Genomic DNA, 14,002 nt, shown 5'->3' with positions numbered 1-14,002 from the left:
TGCCGTGTGAGTCTTCTCCATTCATGACTCACCCTCTCTTCCTCCTCTTCTCATTGCTCAACCCCAGATCTCCCTGGGAAATACCTCCCGACTGGGGACGAAGTACCTCACAGGGTAATTGAGTCATGAGGGGCGGAGAAGAGCAGAGGAGGCAGAGGATAAATAGCAGCTTTGCCTCCCTGGCTCTTCTCTGCATCCTCCCCGCTTGCCCAACAATATGCATCTTGCCCGTTTGCTCAGCTCCTGCTCCCTCCTGCTGCTACTGGGGGCCCTGCCTGGATGGGCGGCCAACAATGACCCCATTGAGAAGGTCATTGAAGGGATCAACCGAGGGCTGAGCAGTGCAGAGAGAGAGGTGGGCAAGGCCCTGGAAGGCATCAACAATGGAATCACTCAAGCTGGAAGGGAAGTGGAGAAAGTTTTTAATGGACTCAGCAGCATGGGGAACCAGGCCGGCAAGGAGCTGGACAAGGGCGTCCAGGGGCTCAACCACGGCTTGGAAAAGGTAGCCCATGGAATCAACAATGGCGTCGGACATGCAGGAAAGGAAGCAGAGAAGCTTGCCCATGGGGTCAACTATGCTGCCGGACAGGTTGGGAAGGAGGCAGACAAAGTGATTCAGGGGGTCCATCATGGGGTCAACCAGGTGGGAAGTGATGCAGGGAGGTTTGGCCAGGGGGCCCACCATGCTGCCGGGCAGGCTGGGAGCGAGGCAGAAAAGTTTGGCCAGGGGGCCCACCATGCTGCTGGGCAGGCTGGGAAAGAGGCAGAGAAGTTTGGGCAGGGGGCCCACCATGCCACTGGGCAGTTTGGGAAGGAGGCAGAGAAGTTTGGGCAGGGGGTCCACCATGGTGCTGGGCAGTTTGGGAGTGAGGCAGAGAAGTTTGGTCAAGGAGTCCACCATGCCGCTGGGCAGGCTGGGAAAGAGGGGGAAAAAATAGTCCAAGGGGTTCATCATGGAGTGAATCAGGCTGGGAAGGAGGCAGAGAAGTTTGGGCAGGGGGTCCACCATGGTGCTGGGCAGTTTGGGAGTGAGGCAGAGAAGTTTGGTCAAGGAGTTCACCATGCTGCCGGGCAGGCTGGGAAAGAAGGAGAAAAAATAGTCCAGGGGGTTCATCATGGAGTGAATCAGGCTGGGAAGGAGGCAGAGAAGTTTGGGCAGGGCGTCCAGCATGGTGCTGGGCAGTTTGGGAATGAGGCAGAGAAGCTTGGTCAAGGAGTCCACCATGCCGTGGGGCAGGCTGGGAAAGAGGGAGAAAAAATAGTCCAGGGGGTTCATCATGGAGTGAATCAGGCTGGGAAGGAGGCAGAGAAGTTTGGCAAGGATGTTCATTATGCTGCCGGGCAGGCTGGGAAAGAGGGAGAAAAAATAGTCCAGGGGGTCCAACATGGAGTGAATCAGGCTGGGAAGGAGGCAGAGAAGTTTGGGCAGGGGGTCCACCATGGTGCTGGGCAGTTTGGGAGTGAGGCAGAGAAGTTTGGTCAAGGAGTCCACCATGCTGCCGGGCAGGCTGGGAAAGAAGGAGAAAAAATAGTCCAGGGGGTCCAACATGGAGTGAATCAGGCTGGGAAGGAGGCAGAGAAGTTTGGTCAGGGAGTCCACCATGCCATTGAACAGGCCGGAAAGGAGGCAAGTAAAGTGGGTCAAGGGGTCCATGATGGGGTCAACCAGGCCGGCAAGGAGGCAGAGAAATTGGGCCACGGGGTCAACCACGCGGCTGGCCAGGCTGGAAAGGAAGCGGAGAAACTTGGCCAAGGTGTCCACCATGCTGCAGGCCAGGCCGGGAAGGAGGAGGACAGGTTGCAGCAGAATGTTCATAATGGGGTCAACCAAGCCGGCAAGGAGGCCAACCAGCTGCTGAATGTAGGTGAACAGGGATGGGGGAGTGGGGAGAAGGGTGTTGGGGGAGGGAGAGGTTCAACCCTTGGGACATTTTGGGGAGCCCACGTCACCATCATTTGGTGAAAGACGCTTGGGCAGCTAAGCTTGGGGGAAGCTTGGGCTTCCCACTCTCCATCTCCCTTACAAAGGAGCTGGTGGCCAACCAGTCAGACTGATTAAGCCATCTTATCTGCAAAGCCCTATATCAGAGAGTGTGAAAGGGACCCCAGGCCCACCTCCAGGGAGCTGTCCTCCCAGTTAAGGCGATTGGTAGGGAGGAGCACAGCCTCCACTGGGGAACAGGAAGCTGTTACTGAGGCCAAGATCTATTATGGAGCAGAGAATGAGTGTTGAGAAAACCCAGAACGTCAGCATGAACTTGAGGATTAGCTTTGGGAGATAAGCCCATTCTGTTTAATTTTCATAGCAAGCCTCTGAGGTAGTCAGAGTAAGGATGCTGACTCCCTGATTCTCAGATAAGGAGCCCGGAAGCTCAGCGAGGTTTGAGGGACTTGCCAAGGTCACGTGGCTAGCACACAGCTTTAGTGAATTGCAAATTAGGCTTCTTTCTCTTCCTCCACACTGTCCTGTCCGAGGAGGCCTGCCAGAGGATCTTTCTTCCTTTCTTCCTTCCTTTGTTTGTTTCTTTCTTACTCCATGCCATGCAGCATGGGCTTCCCTGGTGGCTCAGATGGTAAAGAATTTGCCTGCAAGACCAAAGACCTGAGTTCGATCCCTGGGTTGGGAAGATCCCCTGGAGGAGGGCATGGCAACTCACTCCAGTATTCTTGCCTGGAGAATCCCCATGGACAGAGGAGCCTGGTGGGCTACAGTCCATGGGGTTGCAAAGAGTCAGACATGACGGAGCAACTAAGCATAGAGAGCATAGCCATGCGGCATATGGGATCTTAGTTCCCAATCAGGGATCCAAGTCCCACCTCCTGCATTGGAAGTTCGGAGTCTTAACTACTGGATCACCAGGGAGACTTCCTGGGGGATTTCTGATCCCCACTTAGGTAGAGGGGACAGATACTGGGAGGCAAGCTGCACCACGCACGGCATTACAGGCACCAAGGAGGAGCAAGAGAAGGCTGACTCCTGCCTGCCCCAGTTCCCCACTCCCCACTCTCCATGCGGAGTCTTGGGACACCAGCTTTCAGACTGGCCCAGGCCTCGAAAGCTGCCAGCCATGGAGCCAGGGATGGGTGGGTATGGAGAGAGGAACTAAGTTGAAAGTGTGCAGAGTAAGGGAGAGGGCTGAGTCAGGTGCCAGGATTCACTGAATAGAGCCCAAGAGTGGGTGGTTTGTTTGGGGATTCAAGGCTAGCAGCAGCAGTGCAGAGGCGGAGGCACTGCTGAGAGTCTGGGGAGGGTTCAGGATGGGGATCAGCCCGAATTAGTGATCAGGCTGGAGTGTGTGTAGCAGAGTGTGTTAGAGGTCAAGCGGAGGTTAAGCTATGGTCTTGGCTCCTCTGGGCTCCCTTTCCAGTGGGGCCCCTTCTCAGTAACTAAGAACATCTCATTAACCAGAACAAAAGGGAATTGAGGGAAGACTGACCAGTAAGGGCAGACATGGTTCCTGGCTTCTCCTCCCATCTCTCATGGAATTCCCACAGCCACGTGGGCTTTGGGTTTTCTTCCTGGACAGTGCGGGTCGGCGGGTGAGCTTATGCCTCCCACCCTAGCCCCAGTCACCCTAGGGGAAATGGGCCACTGGGAAAAAAGAAGTTGGGAGACCCTCAAGGTCTCGGGGGTTGTAACAACAGTCTGGGCTTCGTCCACAGGGCGGTCATCCAGGCGGATCCACCGCCCAGCACGGAGGGGCCGCAACCACAACCTTAACATCTGGAGTAAGTGTCAAGCACACAGCATGGACTTGGAGGGTGGTGGTGCGGGGAGCAGAGGCTCTCCTTGGATGGTAGGTGGGACAGATGCTGGGGACTGACCCTCTTGTCCTTGAATTTCAGGCTTCGGTCAACAAGCCCTTCATGGCCTTGTCAGCCCTGTGGAAGGTGAGTGCCCAGGTGGTTTCTGGGAGATGTTCTCACACCCGCTCCCATCACCTGTTCATTGAGAGCTGTGCTGCAGACACTCAGGCTCTGCAAATGCCAGCCAACCCGTTTCCCAGCTCTGGTCTGCCTTGTCTCCCTGCTCTCTACCCTTCACATCCTGCGCTCACCTTTTGGGCTCTTTCTATTCCCATCCAAGCAGAAGAGACCTCCAGGGGTCCTTATGCATCTGGGCACCAGGGAGGGAGGGGCTGTTGAAACCTTCCCATGTGTGCCTGTCACCAACCGCCTCGGCATCTCCTGCCACACCCCCTCCCTTCACTGTGACTCCCTCGGCTGTTTTGTTCCTGCTGTCTTGTGGCAACATCCTGGGTGGCGGGAACCCCAGCTCTGTCCCTGGTGGACAGCAAGTCCCTCCCCACCCCCACCCCCACTCCCCACCAGGCTAAAGGCTCCTCTGGGATCCTGGGCCTCCCTCTAGACCCAAAGAGAAGTCTTAGGTCTCGTCTGTGCTCAGTACATTCAACAGCCTGAAACTGGGTCCAATGGGTGAGGGTGTAGAACAGCCCTAAGACTATGCCAGAAACTCAGAGACACACCCTTGTTTATTCCTGGGCTCTGGAGGTGGTGGAGGATCCTCTCAGGCAAAGCAGACAAGGCTTCTCAGTCTCTACCGAGGCTCCTGGCACCTGTGTCTGGGTGGACCGGCTCCCTGTTCTTCCTGAGTCTAGGTGCCGCCTTCCTTAAGACAGTCCCTGGAACAGAAGCAATTCCTGACCAGAGTAGCTAGTCTCCCTCTCATCTCTCTAGGGGGTGTGAGGGCGCAGGACTCTGTACCCATTCCCTCTCTCCTTCTCTCCTCCAGAGCGTCACCAGCATCATTCCCTAAGCTGAAGAACTGGCCTGGTTGAAGACTGACATTCCTATTGTCATATCCGCTGAAGTGACCCGAAGGATCTGGGGCACGCAGGGTGGGGTTGGGGGGGTCGGGGAAGGGAAGGGGGAGGATGGATTTCTAGAGTCCCTTGGGGGCAATACTGAGACTTATGAATAAATACAACACTCTGTACAACATCATGGTCCATTGTGCTCCCTAAGCGGGGGATCCATGGGAGGAGGCTTGTCTTTCCTCCTCTTGCTGCTTTGCTGGAGGAGCTGGGAGTCTGATGCACAGGATAGGTGGAGCTGGAGATTTCAGCCTGATCTGATGGAAGAGGGTGGTTACAGGGACAGGTTATACTTCACTAGTGCAAAGTTTGTGCTTGGCACCAAGAGGAAATCCATGCAGGGAAAGCCCCTCTGGGCCAGTAGTGGTGGGAGGAGCCCGGGGAAAAACTGGCAGGAACCTTGATGGAGCCCAAAAAGTTAGCATCCTCATTCAGGGGTGTGGCACCAAAGGAATACCAATAGTAACCCATGTGTATTGTGTAATTAAGGCATGCTAGGCTCCCTGTACATTACATTCATGACCTCACCAAATCCTCCCAATTGACCAGTTAGGTAAGTTCAGTTCAGTTCAGTTGCTCAGTAGTGTCCAACTCTTTGCGACCCCATGAATCGCAGCACGCCAGGCCTCCCTGTCCATCACCAACTCCCGGAGTTCACTCAGACTCACGTCCATCGAGTCGGTGATGCCATCCAGCCATCTCATCCTCTGTCGTCCCTTTCTTCTCCTGCCCCCAATCCCTCCCAGCATCAGAGTCTTTTCCAATGAGTCAACTCTTCGCATGAGGTGGCCAAAGTACTGGAGTTTCAGCTTTAGCACCATTCCTTCCAAAGAAATCCCAGGGTTGATCTCCTTCAGAATGGACTGGTTGGATCTCCTTGCAGTCCAAGGGACTCTCAAGAGTCTTCTCCAACACCACAGCTCAAAAGCATCAATTCTTTGGCGCTCAGCCTTCTTCACAGTCCAACTCTCACATCCATACATGACTACTGGAAAAACCATAGCCTTGACTAGACGGACCTTAGTCGGCACAGTAATGTCTCTGCTTTTGAATATACTATCTAGGTTGGTCATGACTTTTCTTCCAAGGAGTAAGCGTCTTTTAATTTCATGGCTGCAATCACCATCTGCAGTAAGAGGTACTGCTATTGCCTCATTTTATGAAAAATCACACGGACGTTCAGGCAAGTTAAGAAACACGACCAAATTCACACAACAAGTGGAGGTAGAAACAGCCACAAAGGATATTCTGAAAACCCAGAGGTCTTTTGCTGTTGTTTTTTTTTTTTTTAACATTTAAAAAATGTTTCATTTTTGGTTGCACTGGGTCTTTGTTGCTGCGAGCAGGCTCTCTCTCATTGTGGACAGTGGTGGCTACTCTCTCATCACGGCGGGTGGGCTTCTCATCGCAGTGGCTTCTCTTGTTTCAGAGCACAGGCTCTAGGGCGTGCCAGCTTCCGGAGGTGCAGTTCATGGGTTCAGTAGTTGTGGCTCTTGGGCTCTAGGGCACCCCCTCAGTAGTTGCGGTGCACGAGCTTGGCTGCTCTGCAGCTTGTGGGACCTTCTCGAGGACCAGGGATCTAACCTGTATCCCCTGCATTGGCAGGCAGATTCTTATCCACTCTACCACCAGGGAAGTCCTCTTTTGCTGTTTAGTATCAGTAGGGAGGGGACTCAGTGAATAAGGAGAGAGGAAGAAGGCACACGTGCGAGGTCTTCTCTCCGGTGGGGCCACAAAGGGCTCAGGGGGAAGGCACAGTGAGGACAGGAGGGAGGCCTCTTTATGAGAGGAATGGTGACACACGAGGCCCCGCTTTCAGATCTGTGGATGGCTCAAAGCCCGGAGCGAAGATGCTAGCAACTACTATATACTGAGCATGCAGTAGGTTCCAGGTACCGTATGAAAGATACTCTACAACCATTTAAGCTTCCTACAACCCAAAGGATATGATCTACACTGTATGGATGAGTAAGGTGAGACTCCAAGGGGCCAGGCCACTTGCCTGGGGTAACCCGTGAGAAAGTAGCAGGCCTGTCTATTTCCAGAACCTGACCTTGCCCAGTTACCTATAAAGTCTGTAGAATACTCACCTAGCATGGGTGGAGTGCTGGGAGACCAGGTGCCTGTGGGCCACGTCCTTCCCCTCCAGGGGCCACCACTTCCTCCCATATAAAGGGGGGCGGGTGTCTGCAAGAGAGGACTGCAAACATGGCTTCCAGCTCCAAAATTCCATCAACTGTGGGAGCAGAAATAGAGACAGTGTTTTTGCCCTTGGGGAATTTAGAGGCTTCCTGGGAAGGCTTCCCCAGTGGCTCAGCAGGTAAAGAATCTGCCGGCAAAGCAGGAGACACAGGAGATGTGGGTTCGATCCCTGGGTTGGGAAGATCCCCTGGAGGAGGAAATGGCAACCCACTCCAGTATTCTTGCCTGGAGAATCCCATGGATGGAGGAGCCTGGCGGGCTACAGTCCATGGGGTCACAAACAGCTGGACATGAATGAGTGACTAAGCACAAAGCATAAACAGAGGGGAGGGGCCTGATAGGCACAGTAAAGGTAATGTTCTTGGCACTTCATATTCTCTGTGTTTTTCCTTGTTTGTAGAATACCACTATTTTATTTTATTCTTTATTTATTTTTTTGCCTCGCTGCTTCCCCAACCACAGATAGAACCCAGGCCCCCAGCAGTGGAAGCTCGGAGTCCCAACCACTGGACCCCCAGGGAAGTCCCTACTTAAACAACATATGCTCCTTTTTCTCCCTGGCAATATCTTATTGCAAAAATGAAAGAATTTTACAGTGGATACCTGCATACTCACCACTTGGATTCCACCATGAACATATGACTATGCTTGCTTTATCACATTTCCACTGATACTTTTTCTTTTTTTTGCTATACAGTAGGTCCTTGTTGGTTATACATTTGAAATATAGCAGTGTATACATGTCCATCCCAAACTCCTTAACCGTCCCTTCCCCTGATCCTTCTGCTCGGGTACTGATACATTTTCGATGCTTTTCAAAGTAAATCCCAGAGCTTTGTTTCTGGCATTACAATAAACAGAAGCATTCATTCTTATTGGGTTGGCCAAAAAGTTCGCTTGGTTTTAAGTAACAATAAAAGACATATTTTCCATTTTCACAAGACCTTTATTGAACAACTGTTTAGTAACCAAACAAACTTCTTGGCCAACTTAATACCACATGTTTCCTACACATGTGGGAACAGAGGGTCTACTCTATGTTGAACGTCCTTTCATCTGGTCTGGAAGAACCCCTTCCGAGTGGGGAATCATTCTTTCAGAAAGTAAAAGCTTTCATTGATTCTATTTGCCCCCATTTTCATGCTAGGTTGGCTTGAATGGGGTTCCTGAAAGTGCCAAAGAGATACAGGATAATGCTGGGGGTCAGTCCTGGGAGGCTCCTGGAAGAGGAGGGTCTGAAGAGGCAGATCTGAAGGTTACAAGAGGCACGGCTCAGTCCTGCCTCGAGGCCTGGTGAGCTCTGCTTCCTCTGCCAGGGACGTTCGTCCTGCCTATCTGTCCTTTCCTGCCTCCCCGGTTTGAACAAAGGGCTATCTCTGCTCCCATAGTGCACTGATACTGGTCTTCAAGGCGTTGTGACAAACTGTAATTATATACTTGTGTGTGTGTGTGCATGCTCAGTTACTTCAGTCGTGTCCAACGCTTTGTGACCAAATGGACTGTAGCCCACCAGGTTCCTCTGTCCATGGGATTCTCCAGGCAAGAATACTGGAGTGGGTTGCCATGCCCTCCTCCAGGGGATCTTCCCAACCCAGGGATCGAACCCACATTTTCTGCATTGCAGGCAGATTCTTTACCCACCGAGCCACCTGGCAAGCTTGCAATTATCTCCTTACCTGTTTCATATCCCTTTCTCCTAGACGAACAGTTTCCTGAGGAGGGGTCGAGGCTGGGCGCAGGTGTCTGGCAACTAGTAGAGGGGAGGCTACCGGCTGGAGCAGACTTGGGATGTACAAGCAGGAAGCCCAAAGCTGGGCCAGACAGGCAGAGTTAGGCGAGGGAGTCAGAAAGAGAGGAGGTCAGTTGCCGAGGCTGTGGAAGAACAGGGAGAGGAGGCTGGGTGGGACCGTCACCGCCAGCATTTATTGGGTGTTCGCTGTAGACTAAGCATTTACAGACATGATTCAGTCACCCTCGTAAAATCCCCGGAGGCGGGCTCCACGATCACCCCCTTAGAGATGATGAAGCCAAGGCTCAGAGAAGGGAGAGAGCTGAGGCCACCCAACTAGTAGGCAGTGATGGCTGCCTCCTCAACCCGAGCACTTTCCTGCTGGGCATCTCTGCTCGAGGGATGGCGGGCTTCCTTGTGACTCTGGGTTGGGGGGAGGGCTACTTCCAAATAAGTTCCCCGTACCAAGTTGTTTCTTGTCGGGGGTGGGGGAGTGGGAAGCACATTGCTTGTGGGATCTTAGTTCCTGGACCAGGGGTTGAGCCTGTCACCCCCGCAGTGGAAGTGGGGAGTCCTAACCACTGGGCTGCTAGGGTATTCCCCAAATAAGTCCTCTTTAAAAGTAAATTTCTGCCTTTGGCCCATTCAGGGGGTACCTGTGTGCCTGTGCATGAGTCTCAAAATTAAACAACTGCCAGGAAAGTACTCCAACAGCAGTGAAGTGTCTGAAACTAGCAAGAACATATTTCAAGTGTTCTTATGCGCCAGGCACCGTGCTAAGCTCTTTGCACGTGGTACCTTGTGTCATCCTTGTATCCACCCTTCTTGCAGTAAGTAATCAAGTTAGCATTTGAGCATGGGCTCCAGGACAGGATGAGTTGAGCCAGCAGCTGCCAGTCCGAGGCCCAGGACCCCAGAGAGGGGAGCAGAGACACCACCGAGCCCTGAGCCCCTTGCCTGCTCCATTCTTGATTCTGGCCTCCCCCCGAAGCCTCCGCCCTGGCCTATGTACACCTCAGGCCCACCCCCACCCCAGTCTGTTGCTCAGTTAAACATCTGAATCAGGTCACAACCTTCCTTGGTTCCCAGCCCTTGGCTGGTTCTACCTCATTAGCAGTCAAAGTCCTCATCACAGTCCCCAAAGTTCCACAATCTGGCCTAGTTGTGTCTGACTTCAACTGCTCGCATTTCCCCTCTGCACAAGCCACAGTGGTCCTCAAACAGAATAAGCGGGCTCCTGCCTCAGGGCCTTTGCCCTGTTTCCCTGCTTGGAATCCCCGGGCTCCAGATATTCTCATGGCTCACTCTCACTTCTTTTCAGTCTTGGGTCATAGATCACATCTCAAAGAGCCCTTTCCTGACCATGCTATTTAAAACACTATGAGAGGGTTCCCTGGTGGCCCAGTGGTTAGGACTCTGTGCTTTCACTGCTGTGACCCAGGTTCAATCCCTGGTTGGGGAACTAAGATCCTGCCAGCCAGGAGGAACAGCCAAGAAAACAAAAAACCCCAAACTAAACAAACCCCAAACTCCATCTTGTCTATTTCCTCCCCCCTTGTATGTTTCTTTCTTAAATATAAATTTATTTTAATTGGAGGCTAATTACTTTACAATATTGTATTTGTTTTGCCACACATCAACATGAATTCGCCACAGGTGTACACGTGTTCCCCATCCTGAACTCCCCTCCCTCCTCCCCCCCGTACCATCCCTCTGGGTCGTCCCAGTGCACCAGCCCCAAGCATCCAGTATCATGCATCGAACCTGGACTGGCGATTCATTTCATATATGATATCATACGTGTTTCAATGCCATTCTCCCAAATCATCCCACCCTCGCCCTCTCCCACAGAGTCCAAAAGACTGTTCTATACATCTGTGTCTCTTTTGCTGTCTTGCATACAGGGTTATCATTACCATCTTTCTAAATTCCATATATATGCATTAGTATACTGTTCTGGTGTTTTTCTTTCTGGCTTACTTCACTCTGTATAATCAGCTCCAGTTTCATCCACCTCATTAAAACTGATTCAAATGTATTCTTTTTTTTTTTTAATGTATTTAAGATTTTTATTTTTTTATTTTTATTTTTTTAATTTTAAAATCTTTAATTCTTACATGTGTTCCCAAACATGAACCCCCCTCCTACCTCCCTCCCCATAACATCTCAGTGGGTCATCCCCATGCACCAGCCCCAAGCATGCTGTATCCTGCGTCAGACATAGACTGGCGATTCAATTCTTACATGATAGTATACATGATAGAATGCCATTCTCCAAAATCATCCCACCCTCTCCCTCTCCCTCTGAGTCCAAAAGTCTGTTATACACAGCTGTGTCTTTTTTCCTGTCTTGCATACAGGGTCATCATTGCCATCTTTCTAAATTCCATATATATGTGTTAGTATACTGTATTGGTGTTTTTCTTTCTGGCTTACTTCAGTCTGTATAATCGGCTCCAGTTTCATCCATCTCATCAGAACTGATTCAAATTAATTCTTTTTAACGGCTGAGTAATACTCCATTGTGTATATGTACCACAGCTTTCTTATCCATTCATCTGCTGATGGACATCTAGGTTGCTTCCATGTCCTGGCTATTATAAACAGTGCTGCGATGAACATTGGGGTACACGTGTCTCTTTCAATTCTGGTTTCTTCAATGTGTATGCCCAGCAGTGGGATTGCTGGGTCATATGGCAGTTCTATTTCCAGTTTTTAAAGGAATCTCCACAGTGTTCTCCGTAGTGGCTGTACTAGTTTGCATTCCCTCCAACAGTGTAAGAGGGTTCCCTTTTCTCTACACCCTCTCCAGCATTTATTGCTTATATATTTTTGGATTGCAGCCATTCTGACTGGTGATGGTACCTCATTGTGGTAACTCATTGTGGTTTTGATTTGCATTTCTCTGATAATGAGTGATGTTGAGCATCTTTTCATGCGTTTGTTAGCCATCTGTGTCTTCTTTGGAGAAATGTCTATTTAGTTCTTTGGCCCATTTTTTGATTGGGTGGCTTATTTTTCTGGAATTGAGCTGCAGGAGTTGCTTGTATATTTTTGAGATTAGTTGTTTGTCAGTTGCTTCATTTGCTATTATTTTCTCCCATTCTGAAGGCTGTCTTTTCACCTTGCTTATAGTTTCCTTTGTTGTGCAGAAGCTTTTAAGTTTAATTAGGTCCCATTTATTTATCTTTGCTTTTATTTCCACTATCCTGAATAGCCAAAGCAATCTTGAGAAAGAAGAATGGAACTGGAGGAATCAACCTGCCTGACTTCAGGCTCTACTACAAAGCCACAGTCATCAAGACAGTATGGTACTGGCACAAAAGACAGAAATATAGACCAATGGAACAAAATAGAAAACCCAGAGATAAATCCACGCACCTATGGACACCTTATCTTTGACAAAGGAAGCAAGAATATACAATGGATTAAAGACAATCTCTTTGCCAAATGGTGCTGGGAAAACTGGTCAGCCACTTGTAAAAGAATGAAACTAGAACACTTTCTAACACCATACACAAAAATAAACTCAAAATGGATTAAAGATCTAAATGTAAGACCAGAAACTATAAAACTCCTAGAAGAGAACATAGGCAAAACACACTCCGACATAAACCACAGCAGGATCCTCTGTATCTTTCTTTACAAGACTCTTCATCACCTGATATGTTCATTGTCCAATCTCCCCTTAGTGAACGTGAGCTCCCCAAGCAGGGAGATTTTCATGATCTTGTTCCATGCTGTACTCCATGCCTAGAACAGGCATGACACAGAGTAAGCACTCAATAAACACTTACTGAATGAATGAAATAGTGAATTAGAGAGAAAAGCTGAAATCAGAGGGTCTTGGGCATATCAGATTTGTGGATACTGTTATGCATACAAGAAGAGAAGAGGCGCCGAGCTGTAGGAGAAAAGGCTGTTTGGAGTCAGACAGATTTAGGTCAGATTCTGACAGCTCCATTTTGCCATGATCTTGTATATGATTTTGTATGTGTGTTAAACAGCTCACGACCTCAGTTACCTCATCTGTAGAATGGGAATAATATCTATCTCTCAAGATTATAGTGAGGACTAAACGAGATCATTCATGTGAAAGCACCTAGTCTTCTGTTTATTAAATACACAACAGGTATTTAATACACAATAAGTATTTAATAAACATGCCTTCAGACTGATTTGAAGTGACCCCTCAGGTCCACAGATGTCTGAGGGCAGTATTTTTCCAGAAGGTATAAATGGGACTACTGGTGGCATGGGAGAATCTAGATGGCTTGTGAACATGGCTTTGAATAAGTCTGAATCAAAAAGTGAGAAACTTAACTGTTTTCTTAAAACGTTTAAGAAACTTTCTAATTAGGTGAAGAAGGAGACTCCATTTAAGTGCTTGTGGGCTCAGAACACCTCTCTCAGATGTGCTAAGCTTTTTTTTTTTTAAACAAAGAGGATACAGGAACTGCCACCAGCTATAGTGTGATACAGTTGCTTGCTTCTCACTTTTTTTTTTTTTTTTTTTTGTACTTTCTATTTATGGGCTAGTGATCCTGGCTTTCTACTTAGAGTAGTGATATAAAGTATTCTCTTAAAATATACTTAAGAAGGTAAGCTGGCTCCAAGAAGGAGAGAGAAAGAAGAAAGAAGGAGGAACAGGGCAGCTCTATGCCATGGTGAGGATGTCCCATGAGGGAAGTGTAGGAAGGAGCCTTGGAGTTGGCGAGCTTGTGTGCCACCTCCTGCCCCGAGGTCCTGTGTGGGTGGGGAGCAGTGAGTCCCGGGGGGGTGTGGGGTGTCCATCACTAACGCCAGAGGCCTGAGATTTATGCTCTCTGTCCCTCACATGGCCCCAGAGCAAAACCCAAACCAATACTACCCAGAGGAGAATGAAGGTTCTGAAAACCAGCGGAGGGTCTCAGGCACCAAGAAGACAGAGCGCGCTGGGAACCAGGCTCAGGAGCGAGCCAGCCGGGGCTGGGCTTTGCCGCTACTGCACACTCACTATATCCTCTCTGAGCACCAAGGTCTCTGTCCCTAAATGGGGGTAATAATAAGACCGATTCTTCCAGGGCTGTCTGAGCCTTAAAGTGCTTAGTCCAGTGCTGGGCAAATAGAAAGCCGTGGATCAAGTGCAGATACAAAGATGATGACGACTACTATCGTATTACCATTGTCACTATTATTATCATTAAAGAGTCAGTGATGGAAAAATAGGGAAGTAGGAAGGAGCAGCGGAAGA

The 14,002-nt window shown here is 49.8% G+C and overlaps 1 protein-coding gene across 1 annotated transcript; it reads left to right on the top strand.

Annotated features, from left to right (window-relative positions):
- The first annotated feature begins 217 nt into the window (after positions 1-217).
- Positions 218-4,780, top strand: SBSN (suprabasin). Its single transcript, XM_068993444.1, has 5 exons — positions 218-1,468; positions 1,577-1,864; positions 3,667-3,732; positions 3,850-3,894; positions 4,757-4,780. The coding sequence occupies exons 1-5, from the start codon at positions 218-220 to the stop codon at positions 4,778-4,780; spliced, it is 1,674 nt and encodes a 557-aa protein (XP_068849545.1).
- Positions 4,781-14,002: the final 9,222 nt, after the last annotated feature.

The sequence above is a fragment of the Capricornis sumatraensis genome, chromosome 20 (assembly GCF_032405125.1).
Source record: "Capricornis sumatraensis isolate serow.1 chromosome 20, serow.2, whole genome shotgun sequence".
In the NCBI taxonomy this organism is placed as follows: Eukaryota; Metazoa; Chordata; class Mammalia; order Artiodactyla; family Bovidae; genus Capricornis; species Capricornis sumatraensis.
The sequence above is the reverse complement of the archived record's forward strand: the minus strand, read 5'-3'. Positions and strand labels throughout refer to the sequence as shown.